This window comes from Dama dama, chromosome 8 (genome assembly GCF_033118175.1).
Source record: "Dama dama isolate Ldn47 chromosome 8, ASM3311817v1, whole genome shotgun sequence".
Taxonomy (NCBI): domain Eukaryota; kingdom Metazoa; phylum Chordata; class Mammalia; order Artiodactyla; family Cervidae; genus Dama; species Dama dama.
Window position 1 is genome coordinate 42,965,373 of NC_083688.1, and position 15,299 is coordinate 42,980,671.

At 37.4% G+C, this 15,299-nt stretch overlaps 1 protein-coding gene across 7 annotated transcripts in view; it reads right to left on the minus strand.

The window, feature by feature from the left end:
• The window catches only part of NBEAL1 (neurobeachin like 1), a 166,285-nt gene that overhangs the window by 133,083 nt on the left and 17,903 nt on the right, over nucleotides 1–15,299 (minus strand). For all 7 annotated transcript variants that reach the window (XM_061148972.1, XM_061148970.1, XM_061148969.1 and 4 more), the window contains 2 exons: nucleotides 12,082–12,173; nucleotides 6,748–6,909 (listed from right to left, as the gene is read on the minus strand). In XM_061148972.1, the coding sequence (XP_061004955.1) occupies nucleotides 6,748–6,909; nucleotides 12,082–12,173 (254 nt within the window). The remainder of the gene's footprint in view (nucleotides 1–6,747; nucleotides 6,910–12,081; nucleotides 12,174–15,299) is intronic.

The window sequence follows — 15,299 nt, forward strand, 5'->3', positions numbered from 1 at the left end:
GGTTAGGACTGATGTTGAAGCTGAAACTCCAATATTTTGGCCACCTGATGGGAAAAGCTAACTCATTTGAAAAGACCCTGATGCTGGGAAAGATTGAGGGCAGGAGGAGAAGGGGACGACAGAGGATGAGATGGTTGGATGGCATCACCGACTCAATGGGCATGAGTTTGGGTGGACTACGGGAGTTGGTGATGGACAGGGAGGCCCGGCATTCTGCGGATCATGGAGCTGCAAAGAGTCGGACACGACTGAGCAACTGAACTGAATATAGAATAGAATATGACAAAGGAATTTAAACATTTCATAGAAAATGTCAGTTAAACACAAGGAAGGCAGTAATTTAAGAAACGAGGCACAAATCTTGTTTTTAAGGCATAAAGTAAACAAATAGCACATTAACAGAAATGTTACTTTCAATGTAAGTGGATTAAAGTTTCCAGTCAAAGACAGAGATTGGAAGAATTGACACAAACTCATGATCCAACTATATATTATCTACTTGAGGTCCAAGGAAACAAACAGGTTGAAAGTGAAAGCAGAGAAAAAGATACTCCATGCAAAGAACAACCCCAAGAGAGTAGAGATCGACATATGAATATCAGATGCAACACGCTTTAAGTCAAAAAAGGTTACAGAGACAAGGACATTATATGCTTTAAAAAGCATAATATAATATAACAAAGATATATAACATTATATATATAACAAGGGGCTTCCCCGATGGCTCAGTGAGTAAAGAATCCTCCTGCAATGCAGGAAACACAGGAGACGTGGGTTTGATCCCTGAATTGGGAAGATTTCCTGGAAAAGGAAATGGCAACCTGCTCCAGTATTCCTGCCTGGAAAACGTCATGGACAGAGGAGCCTGGTGGGGACCGTCCAGAGAGTCACAAAGAGTCAGACACAACGTAGCATGCAGGCAAGGCAATATAACAAAGATATAATACGAGCAAGAAGATATAACAATTATAAACATTTAGATATCTAATGACAGGTCATCAAAATATATGAAGCAAATACTGACAGAACTGAAGAGAGAAATATAGTTCTCCCATAATAGCTGGAGAATTCAATATCTCCTCCACAATAATGAATAAAACCAACTAGACACAAGATAAGTAAAGAAACAGAGGACTTAATCAACACAGTAAACCACAGATCTAAGAAACATACACAGATCACTCAAGCTAGTAACAATAGAACATTCTTCACAAGTGCACTTGGAACATTTTACAGGATAGACACTATGTTAGGTTACAAATTAAGTCTCAACAGATTTAAAATGGCAGATATCATACAAAGCATCTTCTCTAACCACAACAGGATGAAGCTAAAATCAAAATGAAAACTGAAAAATTCTCAAAACTGTGGAAATTAACCAGAAGACTTTTAAACAATCAATGAATCGAAGAAGAAATCAAGAGGGAAATTAGAAAATATTGAGATAAATGAAAAGAAAAATACGACTTATGAAAACCTATGAGAGGTAGTGAAAGTGGTGCAAAGAGAAAATGTTACAGGTATAAGTGCTTACATTAAAGAAAAGAAACCAAGTACTCAATTGCCTAAGTTCAGGAATCAAGAAGAAATAACAAACTAAACCCAAAGTTAGCAGAAAGAAGGAAATAATAAAGACCAGAGCAGAGGCAAAAAAATTCTTAAAAACAGAGAAAATTCATGAAACAAAAAATTAGTTCTTTGAAGATATAAACAAAATTAACAAATCTTTAGAAAGACAGACAAAAAAAAAAAAAGAAGACAGATTATGAAATGAAAGTATGGACATTACTACTGATTCTGTTCAGTTTAATTCAGTCACTCAGGAGTGTCTGACTCTTTGTGACCCCATGAACTACAGCATACCAGGCATCCGTGTCCATCATCACCTCCCAGAGTTTACTCAAACTCATGTCCACTGAGTCAGTGATGGACTCATCACCATTCAACCATCTCATCCTCTGTCATCCCCTTCTTCTCTTGCCTTCAATCTTTCCCAGCATCAGGGTCTTTTCAAATGAGTCAGCTCTTCTCATCAGGTGGCCAAAGTACTGGAGTTTCAGCTTCAACATCAGTCCTTCCAATGAACATTCAGGACTGATTTCTTTTAGGATGGACTGGTTGGATCTCCCTGCTGTCCCAGGTACTATCAATAGTCTTCGCCAACACAACAGTTCAAAAGAATCAATTCTTCAGTGCTCAGCTTTCTTTACAGTCCAACTCTCACATCCATACATGACTACTGGAAAAACCGTAGCCTTGACTAGTCAGACCTTTGTTGACAAAGTAAAGTCTCTGCTTTTTAATACGCTAAGTTGGTCATAACTTTTCTTCCATCTGCAGTGATTTTGGAGCCCAAAAAAAATAAAGTCAGCCACTGTTTCTGCATCTATTTGCCATGAAGTGGTGGGACCAGATGCCATGATCTTTGCTTTCTCAATGTTGAGCTTTAAGCCAACTTTTTCACTCTCCTCTTTAACTTTCATCAAGAGGCTCTTTAGCTCTTCATCACGTTCTGCCATAAGGGTGGTGTCATCTGTATATCTGAGGTTATTGATATTTCTCCCGGCAATCTTGATTCCAGCTTGTGCTTCCTCCAGCCCAGAACTTCTCATTACGTACTCAGCATATAAGTTAAATAAGCAGGGTGACAATATACAGCCTTGACTTATTCCTTTTCCTATTTGGAACCAGTCTGTTGTTCCATATCCAGTTCTAACTGTTGCTTCCTGACCTGCATTCAGATTTCTCAAGAGGCAGGTCAGATGGTCTGGTATTCCCACCTCTTTCAGAATTTTCCACAGTTTATTGTGATCCACACAGTCAAAGGCTTTGGCATAGTCAATAAAGCAGAAATAGATGTTTTTCTGGAACTCTCTCGCTTTTTCGACGATCCAGCGGATGTTGGCAATTTGATGTCTGGTTCCTCTACCTTTTCTAAAACCAGCTTGAATGTCTGGAAGCTCACAGTTCATGTATTATTGAAGCCTGGCTTGGAAAATTTTGAGCATTACTTTGCTAGTGTGTAAGATGAATGCAATTGTGCAGTAGTTTGAGAATTATTTGGGATTGCCTTTCTTTGGGATTGGAATGAAAACTGACCTTTTCCAGTCCTGTGGCCACTGCTGAGTTTTCCAAACTTGCTGGCATATTGAGTGCAGCACTTTCACAGCATCATCTTTCAGGATTTGAAATAGCTCAACTGGAATTCCATCACTGCTACTAGCTTTGTTCATAGTGATGTTTCCTAAGGCCCACTTGACTTCACATTCCAGAATGTCTAGCTCTAGGTGAGTGATCCCACCATCATGATTATTTGGGTCATGAAGATCTTTTTTATATAGTTTTTCTGTGTATTCTTGCTACCTCTTCTTAATATCTTCTGCTTCTGTTAGGTCAATACCATTTCTGTCCTTGAGCCCATCTTTGCATGAAATGTTCCCTTGGTATCTCTAATTTTCTTGAAGAGATCTCTAGTCTTTCCCATTCTATTGTTTTGCACTGATCTATTTCTTTGCACTGATCGTTGAGAAAGGCTTTCTTATCTCCCCTTGCTATTCTTTGGAACTCTGCGTTCAACTGGGAATGTCTTTCCTTTTCTCCTTCGCTTTTGGCTTCTCTTCTTTTCACAGCTATTGTAAGGCCTCCTCAGACAGCCATTTTGCTTTTTTGCATTTCTTTTTCTTGGGGATGGTCTTGCTCCCTGTCTCCTGTACAATGTCATGAACCTCCATCCATAGTTCATCAGGCACTCTGTCTATCAGACCTAGTCCCTTAAATCTATTTCTCACTTTCACTGTATAATCGTAAGGGATTTGATTTAGGTCATACCTGAATGGTCTAGTGGTTTTCCCTACTTTCTTCAATTTAACTCTGAATTTGGCAATAAAGAGTTCATGATCTGAGCCACAGTCAGCTCCCAGTCTTGTTTTTGCTGACTGTATAGAGCTTCTCCATCTTTGGCTGCAAAGAATATAATCAATCTGATTTCGGTGTTGACCATCTGGTGATGTCCATGTGTAGAGTCTTCTTTTGTGTTTTTGGAAGTGGATGTTTGCTATGACCAGTGCATTCTCTTGGAAGAACTCTATTAGCCTTTGCCCTGCTTCATTCTGTACTCCAAAGTCAAATTTGCCTGTTACTCCAGGTGTTTCTTGACTTCCTACTTTTGCATTCCAGTCCCCTATAATGAAAAGGACATCATTTTTGGGTGTTAATTCTAGAAGGTTTTATAGGTCTTCATAGAACCATTCAACTTCAGCTTCTTCAGCATTACTGGCCGTGGCATAGACTTGGATTTCCGTGATATTGAATGCTTTCCCTTGGAAATGAACAGAGATCATTCTGTCATTTTTGAGATTGCATCCAAGTACTGCATTTCAGACTCTTTTGTTGACTATGAGGGCTACTCCATTTCTTCTAAGGGACTCTTGCCCACAGTAGTAGATATAATGATCATCTGAGTTAAATTCACCCATTCCAGTCCATTTTAGTTTGCTGATTCCTGGAATGTCAACATTCACTCTTGCCATCTCCTGTTTGGTCACTTCCAATTTGCCTTGATTCATGTACCTAACATTCCAGGTTCCTATGAAATATTGCTCTTTACAGCATCGGACCTTGCTTCCATCACCAGTCACATCCACAACTGGGTGTTCTTTTTGCTTTGGCTCCATCTCTTCATTCTTTCTGGAGTTATATCTCCACTGATCTCCAGTAGCATATTGGGCACCTACCAACCTGGGGAGTTCATCTTTCAGTGTCCTATCTTTTTGCCTTTTCATACTGTTCATGGGGTTCTCAAGGCAGGAATACTGAAGTGGTTTGCCATTCCCTTTTCCAATTGGGATTCCCTGGTGGCTCAGATGGTAAAGCGTCTGCCCACAATGCAGGAGGCCCGGGTTCGATCCCTGGTTTGTTAAGATCCCCTGGAGAAGGAAATGGTAACCCACTCCAGTACTCCTGCCTAGAAAATTCCATGGATGGAGGAGTCTGGTGGGCTACAGTCCATGGGGTCACAAAGAGTCAGACACGACTGATTAGAAAGAAATAAAGAAATATATAAAAAGATATATAGTACTGATTACAAAGAAATAAAAAGAATTATTACAGTATTATGAAGAACTGTACAACAGATTTAATAACATAGATGAAATGGACAAATTCCTAGAAACACAAAATCTCCTAAGACTAAACCATGATGAAATAAATAATCTGAACAGATCTTCAACTAATAAGGATACTGAATCAGCAATCAAAACTCTCTCAACAAAGCAGCCCTAGACCTGATGTTTTCGCTGGCAAATTCTACAAAACATTTAAAGGAGAACTGATGCTAATCCTTCTCATGTCTTTCCAAGAAGTGAAGAAAAAACACTTTATAAATCATTATATGAAAAAAAAAATCATTATATAATACCAGTATTACCCTGATACCAAATCAGACAAGAGATTATAAGAAAACTACAGACCAAAATCCTTATAAACATTAATGCAGAGATCTTCAACAAAATGCCAGTAAAGAGAATTCAACAGCATATTAAAAGGATTACACACCATGACTAAGTGAAATTCATTCCTGGAATGCAAGGATGGTTCAACCTATGAAACCCGACCAATGTAATACGCTTCATCAACAGAATAAAGGGAAAAAAATCCACATGATCATCTCAATTAAAAAGCATTTTAACTGCACAAAAAGCATTTGAGAAAATTCAACAATCTTTCCTGAGAACAACACTCAGCAAATTAGGAATAGAAGGAAACTGTCTCAATTTAATAAAATCTATATATAATTTCCGGAGAAGGCAATGGCACCCCACTCCACTACTCTTGCCTGGAAAATCCCATGGACAGAGCAGCCTGGTAGGCCGCAGTCCACGGGGTCACTAAGAGTCGGATACGACTGAGCGGCTTCACTTTCATGCATTGGAGAAGGAAACAGCAAACCACGCCAGTGTTCTTGCCTGGAGAATCCCAGGGATGGGTGAGCCTGGTGGGCTGCCTTCTATGGGGTCGCACAGAGTTGGACACGACTGAAGTAACTTAGCAGCAGCAGCAGCATATATAATTTCAGAGCAAATATCAGACCACTGGTAAAAGACTAAAAGTTTTTCCTCTAAGAACAAGAAGACAGATTTTAAGAAGCATATGATGTTCCTAACCCAATGGCTCTCAAATTTTTATATGCAGATTAACATGGAATATGTGAAAAATCAAAATGCATGAGTTCTTTTAGATCCAAATTTCCATATATAAGGCTCAAACTCTGCATTTCTAGTAACCTTTCCAATTGATATTATACACACCAAATTTAAGTAGCATAGACCCAATCATCTATAAATCTGGAAATATAAGCTGTGGAATAATTATACTTTCTTTGGTTAAATTATAAAATGAAAGACTACGAAAGCACATTTTGCAAATGGCAATGCACAGTATAAAAATGTGTATGTACATGTTTACAGGTGAGGACCATAGAGAAAATACTAGTGCAATAAATTCTTAAGTAACAACTCTTGTCATTGTCTTAACTCTAAAGCAGTTAGTCTTTTATCTTGGCTGAATCTTTCTACATAGGTATACTAAAATGCTTTCCAATATAATAACAAACTACAAGCCTACTTCAAAAGCTGCACTCATCCTTAAAAGCTCCACATGAACAACAAACATCATTAATAACCAATAAATGCATTATTAGTTTGCTATTGATTATTTAAAACAGGTAACTAGTTTATTTGCACCAGATACCTGCACAGAATAATGAAGAACTTGACAAGCAAAACTGACAAGGCTTGCTGTTCTTCCTCTAATCCATCAGCCATTTTCTGAACACACTGTAGAAGCTGGATCCTCAGAACCTGCAGAATATTATCAGGAAGCAGAGATATTCCGGGAGGCATATCATCCACCCTACAATAGAAACGGAACAAAATAAGAAGTGTGTTTAAATACAGGATGAAAATCTCTGGCACTTTAAAGGAACTACATTTTCAGATCAAATCCTCTAGATCACATATTCTGTGCCTCCTCTCTGAAAGGTAACACCAAATGATTAGTGATATTTTAAAAGATTATTAGAGCAGAGTGATTAGTAACACTTCAGAGGAGGCTTACTGAAAAGAGAGAAAAAGATGCTATTTAGCATTCTCAACTGTGCTACTTTTAAAGAATATACTTAAAATATATATTAGTTCACCTTCTATTACTTAGAAATAAAATATGTGTCCATACCAATTCTAAAAGAAACAGTAACTAGCAAATAAAAAAGAAGTACCTATAACTAGTTTAATATCTGTTAACTGCTTCACTAAATAAACAACATTCACCTACCTATAGGCTCCCTAAGCCATCTGATTAGAAGAGGGAGAGAAGATAACTCGCAAAAGGAAAGGAGAAAGAGATGAATGTAGAACTCCAAGCACAAACATCAACAGAAGACTCTTTTAAAGTAATATATCAATATTTTGTGACAAGCGGTTTCTGTGTAAAACTATTTGATTCTACAGGGCAAAAACCAACACCAGATATTAAGTGACTCCTTGCATGTGCCTCTCACATTAAAATCCCCTAGATTCAGTGTCAGAGGCCTGAATGCTAAATTCCACCTCTGTAACATAACATATTCATTTAATCTAATCTCTGAAGTTCCCTAATCTATGAAACTGTAATATCAGGTATCTGCCCTATTTCACTAGGCTCTGAAACCAAGTAGTCAATGTGCATTTTCCACTTCAAAATAGGTGAAGCACTCTAAAAATGTAATGTATACTAAATACACATTTCTAAAGCCTAAGAATCTTTTCATATGTCACTATACTAATTTTCCTATCTCTATTAGGAAAATGCTCAAATCATAAAGAAGCACTGTGAAGAACTTACATGATTAAATGACAATTAGACTTTATAATGGTCTCTTTTTCAGATAATGCCTAACATGAAGTATTAGTACTATTTTTACATTAAGTAAAAGGCATTCATTGTAGATAGAAAAACCTGAAGCACCTCAGCAGTAGTCACATAAACACACATGATAAATATTAGCCTCTTCCTAAACCACCCTACAACATAAGTTAAAGTTTTATAAAATAAATACAAGTCACAAAGCAGACTACCAAGGTTGCCTAATTCTACAACTATGTTATAAAATATGTTTCGTTTTACACCAATACAGTATACTAACGCATATATATGGAATTTAGAAAGATGGTTAACGAAAACCCTATATGCGAGACAGAAAAAGAGACACAGATGTATAGAACAGACTTTTGGACTCTATGGGAGAAGGCGAGGGTGGGATGATCTGAGAGAACAGCATCGAAACATGTATATTATCAAGTGTGAAACAGATCACCAGCCCAGGTTGGATGCATGAGACAAGTGCTCAGGGCTGGTGCACTGGGATGACCCAGAGGGATGGGATGGGGAGGGAGGAGGGAGGGGGGATCGGGATGGGGAACACATGTAAATCCATGGCTGATTCACGTCAATGTATGGCAAAAAACCACTAGAATACTATAAAGTAATTAGCCTCCAACTAATAAAAATCATTGGGGAAAAAAAGTAAGTAAATAAATATTAAAAAAATATATATGTTTTGTTTTACTCTGGGCATCATTTCACTTGCAACTTTGGATTCTTTAATTCTCTTATTTACAAATGGCGAAAGAAACACTCATTTTTATATTTAATTTTTTCTGAAGAGCTAAAAAAGGTGATTAGAAAAAACAGAGCAACTTCAAAATAACAAATATTTAAATAAAACTGATTTTCAAGACTAAGCAAAACTATTCCTCCTCACTTTTCCAAAAATGTAAGTCAGCAAGAAAGAAGACATCAGATTTCCCAATATTTCATTCTAGTTATTTAAAACCAGTTCCTTTTGTCCTTAGCTGTCCCTTTTTCTACTTACATATGTTTTTATTTTCCTAGGCAGAAAAAAATATCAGCTTCTAAAAGAGTAATCTTTTTTCTTAACTGACTCTTATAAAATTAGTTAGAACATGGTTTATAGTCCAAGTTGGAATTTTTGGCCTAACGTGATAAAGATTTCAGAATTTAGAAGTATGTTCCCACCTCTAAGACTTCATTGCCAAAATTCTAAGCTCCTTTTGCTGAAATTTCCCAAACTCCAGAAATCTTTTCCACTCCTCTGTTCGCCTACTCAATGTCTCCTGTAAACAGCTGCCAATTGTTCTAACACAGGAAAAAGCCCAGCTTAAATTTCAAGCCTTTGTAATCTGGTAAAAGCAACCCTTGCTTTGTATTACGAATTCTCTAACACGGAAATTTTATAAAGTCAGTATACTTTAAATAAGGATTATCGGTAAAGCTGCTTTAAGATGATGACTAGTTTTATACATCTGACATATACTATTTACTTGAAAAATGGAAAATTTACTACTAGCAAAATCTAAATCCATATTCTGACAAAGATATGAAAAATAATTTTATTTTTTTTGAAAAATAATTTTAAATAAACAAACTAAATCACAAGTAAAAACGCTATTGGCATTCTGCATCGTACTTTAAATGTAGTGGCAATATAACTCAATGTACTGTTTTTAGAAATAACCTCCGAAGAAAGGAGACATTTATAACACATGGATGATAACAAGCGCATCTTACAAAATGCCAAGCATTCAAAGGCCAAAATCCTGACTCCATAAAAACTCTTACATTCATGATTTAAGGTGAGCTGTAAGTTTTTGTAATAAAAGCACTTCTAAGTATAAATGGTGGTTCATTTCCCTGGTGGCTCAGATTGTAAAGAATCTGCTTGCAATGAAGGAAACCCAGGTTCGATCCTTGGGTTGGGGCGATCTCATGGAGAGAGAAACAGCAACTCACTCCAATATTCTTGCCTGGAAAATCCCATGGACAGAGGAGCCTGTCAGGCTACAGTCCATGGTTGGACACAACTGAGTAACTGAGCATGCATGCACGCACACAGTATAAACTAAAAGAATACTCTTTTATGAGTAGAAATCAATAATACATAATCTTATTTGGAGTCAAAATTTAATACTGATTTTTCAGCCTTTATAAACTTGTAACAAATGATCTAATGGGGAAGAACTCTGAAATTGCATTTATAAACAATAAAGCACTTGTGCTTTCGGAGCATAACCTCACCATTTCTTAAGTTCAAAGCTTTGGTCCAAAAACTCAAATGATTTTCTTTCTCTGAATTATTACAATCACCTCTTAATGGGGCTTTTTGCCTTCAATCTCAACCCTTCTCAATCCAACCTCCATAATGGCACCTAAATGACTTAAAAAAAAACAAAAAAAAAACTTGATCATGATACTCTTACACAAAAAATTCCTTACTAGAATCTTGTATCTCCCATAACAAAAAATCAAAGTCCATGAGGAGTGCATTCATGGCACTTCATGATCTGGCTCCGATTTGATTCTCCAAATTCAACTCACCTGGTCTACACTCTCAGTGCCTACCTCTACCCCCAAACTGCAAACACTTTCCTTCTTAAAGATTTTTAATTTTCCAGAATCTCTTTTTTTTGGGGGGGGGGGGGGGGATGGGGGGATTGCACAGCAGGTCATGCAAGATCTTTGTTCCCTGGAAACTAAGGATCACACTGCCACCACCTTCAGTGGGGCCCTAACCACTGAACCACCAGCGTGCTCACTCACGTCTAACTCTTTGCAACCCCGTGGACTGTAGCCCGCCAGGCTCCTCTATCCATGCAATTTTCCAGACAAGAATACTGGAGTCCAGGGCATCTTCCAACCCGGGTATAGAACTCCATCTCCTGCTGCTCCTGCATTGGCAGGCGGTTTCTTTACCACTGCGCCACCTGGGAAGCTAGGACCACCAGGGAAGTTCCAATTCTCCAGATACTCTTTTTCATCATCAACCACAAGCCGTTTCTCCCCTCCCCTCTCAATACATCTCTACAAACTGAGTTCCTTTTGTGGCTAAAAGTATCTCCTCATTGCTCCAGCTTTTAACCACAACCAACCTAACCTCTCCTGCCTAACAAGGATTAGGTCCACAAGATGACTTGAGATACAATACAAAGTTTATCCAGGAAGTGGGGCTGGGAACTGTGAGACTATGGAAAGGGTGGCAGGCAAAGGAATGGGAGAAAATACTTGTACTTTCACTTATAAAATTTCTCCAAGATTTTAATTTTTCCCCTATTTTATGATTTTCAAATCCAGTTTTTAAAAATCTGAAAACTTGACCTACTCCAAGGTGTTTTCCAGGGCCCTACTATAGGTCAGGAAAAATAGGTTTCAACTACAATGCCTGTCATGTAACAAAGAAATTTTAGGCAAATGAATGGAATGACACATGGTGGACCCTTAGATAGTTTCAAAAAAGGGGCTGGTCATATCTAAATGACTCACCTCCCAACTTTCTGAGAGGGGAGGGTAAGTACAGACTAAGGTCGATCGAACAGTCAATGATGTAATAAGACCCAACAAAACTCTGGAAAGCCAAAGCTCAAAGAGCTTCATTCTTTGAACACACTGATGCTCAGGGAGAGCAATGCACGCTGACCCCACGGGGAGACAGCAAGAAGCCCTGCATCCAGGCCCTCCCAGCCCCGAGCCCTGTTCCTATGAGTAGCCTTCATAATAATATGTAATCCTAAATACAGGACTTTCAGTGAGATTTCTAAGTCACTGTAGCAAACTATTGAACGTGAGGGAGTCATGACAACCTCCAAATTTATAGCCCGTTGGTCAGAAGTGTCAAGGTCTCCCTAGACTTGCTAATGATGTCTGAAGTGAGGACAGTCTCACAGAGGACTTTGCCTTTAACTCGTGGCATACAGCACTAACTCTGGGTAATATCAGAACTGAAATGAGCTGCAGAACACTCAGTTGCCAGTGCCTTAACAAAGCAAAGAGGTGGCTTCTAGAAGTCAAATTTAGTATCAGCAAGAAAGATGGCCGTGATCAATCAGAAATGTCTGCTAGGAAAGCAGGCTTATGCAGGAGGGGCATGTGTGTCAATATAATTGCCATCCTTTTAATATGTCATCAGTGAGGTTTTTATGACAAGAATTAATAGATTCACCCAAGGGTAGGAAACTAAGTGTTTCTACATACCTGGTAGGCAGCTTTTCAAAGTCAACATCTAAGAATTGTTCATAGCTGGAAACAAAACTGTCCAACCACAGCTTCAGGTAATCTGGATCTTTCTGAAATAAGAAAATCATTGTAATATTAAGTATGTCAAGAGTCTTTTTTAAAAAACATTTTAACTCCTACTGAGAAAATATAAACTGATAATTTAAAGAAGTAATAATATGAAATATCTAAATGATACTCAAGAAGACATAGGAGCTGTTTTAAAATGTGTATTAAGTATAATGAACCCATGTGACTCACACAAAGAGCCACGGTCTTAACAATACTCTGTAAGAATCTACACAATCTGCCCTCTCCTAACTCTGTGATCTTACCCACCATCACCCTGTACCATCACCCTGTACTATACGGGCTTCCTGGCTGTAACTGGGACAAGCCAGACCTGTTCCCATCTGAGGCCTTTGCAATGGCTGTTTTCTCTATCTAGAACACTCTTCTCCCAGACAGCTGAATGGCTAACCCCTGCATCTTCTTCAAGTCATTCTTTAAATGTCTTATTCTCAACGAAGCCAAATTTTACTACCCTTTTTTTTTTTTATTACCCTTTCTTAAAATTAGAAGCCTACTGATGATGTTTTCCTAAAATTACAAGCCTTATAAGCCCACATTTACCTTATACGCTATTCTGTTGTCCCACTCCATGGTGCCCTCTCCCCTTCTCACCTACTCTAGAATTCATTCATTACCTGTCAGTTTCCCCAGCCTGTGGGCTTCATAGTCACAGGGCCCATCTAGAGGCTCACCACAGGGACTATTCTGTTTACTAACGGACACCAAGTGCCTGAAACAGTTCCCAGCACTCAACAAATACTTGCCCAGTGAATTAATGAAAAATATAAAAAACATAAATAAAATAAAACTGGAGATGGGTCATTAACCTAAACATAAAAACTAAAAGATCTTCTAAAAGAAAATATAGGAGAATACCTTTGCAACCTTGGGGCACACAAAGATCTCTCAGCTTGGACACAAACATCACAAACCAAAAAAAGAAAAAAATAATAATTGCTCTTATTCAAAATTTAAAACTTCTATTTATTAGAAGACACCATTAAGAAAAGAAGCAGGCAGGCCATATATCAGCTGAAAATATTCTCAGTACTTATATGTGACAAAAGACTTGTACCAAAAATATAAAATGAACTCCGATGAATCAATGCAAAAAGGACAACTCAATTTAAAGACGGGCAAAAGGTTCAGATGTTTCACAAAAGAAAATACACAAATGGTCAAGTAGCATGCAAAAACATTTACAATGTCACTAGTTATCCAGGGAAATGCAAATTAAAATGAAATGGAATACCATCACACACCCAATAGAAAGGCTAAAATTTAAAAGACTGTCCATATCAAGTATTGGTAAAAATGTGGAATAACTGGAACTCACATTTCTGGTGGGAGTATAAAATGGTAAAATCACTTGGAAAATAGTTTAGCAGTTTCTTTTAAACACAAATTTACCACATGGCCCAGTCATTCCTCTCAAGAGCAAAAAACAAAAACAAAAAACACTTGTACCAAAATGTTCATAGAAGATTTATTTTTAATAGCCCTAAGCTGAAAATAAACCTAAATTCCATCAACAGATTAACTGATAAATTGTGGAATGACTATTTTCACAATGGAAAGCTAGCTTGCAATAACAATAAACTACTGATATGACAACAATTAGAAATTTCAAAAACATGCTGAGCAACACACCAGGCATTAAAGCATATTGAAATTGTGATTTCAATTATAAAAGTTCTAGAGCATCCTATGGTGACAGAAATTAGATCACTGTCTGTCTTTCAGAGGACTGACTACAAAAGGGCACAGAGGAAATCTTCCCAGGTAATAGAAATTTTCTATTTGTTTTATTAGGCAGTAGTTACACAAATGTTTGCTTGCACCAAAACTCATCAAATTTGACACTTAAAATCTGTGCCTTTTGTGGTAAGTTATATCTTAAAGATGATTTGAAAAAAACCACGATTCCTCATAAATTCTTTTAAATATAAATTGCATCATTAATAATGATGCTCAAAATATTTCCTTCATGTTCTTGACACTTTTTTACTCCAGTCAATTTCAACATGACCCTCAGGAGTCTTATTTATCATTGGTTAGGCACTGCTCTTGGATAACAAGAACTCAAGTAATTTATTTCCCTAAAATAAAAGCATTACACACAAATGAGAATTCCTAAAAGAATGTTCCCAGAATATGCAGACAGCTGACCTTTTGTCTATTTGTTTTTTCTATTAATACACTGTTCCAAAATCAGATCATAAATTGTTATAATCCACATCATCACTGAGAAGATGGAAATATTTCAGAAAAAGAACTACCTCTTCTGAGAAATTTTCTCAAGGATTTCATTAATTGTTTTTTTTTTTTTTTCATTTCCAATCAGCACGTCATCCATTCATTTATACATTCAGGATAAGACTCCAGAAATACAAGTAGCTGGAGTCTGCCTCTATTAAGAAGTTCCTTGTTAATAGAACAGTTTTAATAAACTGTGTAAAAGTTCAACACAAAACAGTCTCATAATGCCATAAAGAATTAATGTATTTCTCCTTATAGATTATTTAGAAACTCTACAGTATCTGGTTCAAAGTCTGAAAGTCAGGGCTATCAAGTGTTTGCTAAGTACAGAGTTCTCCTAGGAAGTTGAACAACTAACTATAAGGAAAGAAATGGTGTTTAAACCTGGAAATGTTTTACTTAGTAACAAGTGAAGCAGTTACAATCTTTTCAGATTCTGCAATGTGCAAGTACTATTGTCATTTAGTCACTAAGCTGTATTCAACTCTCTGCGACCCCATTCACTGCAGCTTGCCAGGATATCCTCTATCCATAGGATTTCCCAGGCAAGAATACTAGAGTGGGTGGTCATTTCCTTCTCCAACGGATCTCCCTGGCCCAGGAATTGAACCTGAGTCTTCTGCATTGGCAGGCAGCTTCTTTACCACTGACCAACTGGGGAAGCCCACCAAGTATTAAAACAGCTATTTTAAAAGCATACATCATCCCATTGACTCCTTACAACCATTCAGAGAGGGTTTTATTTTTCTCATCTTACAGGTTAGAAAAGCACAGTTCTAAGGATATATAACTTATCCACAGTCAGACAGCTAGTCATCGATAGTGCAGGGATTAAAATGCAAAGATATATGAAGCCAACTGTGTCC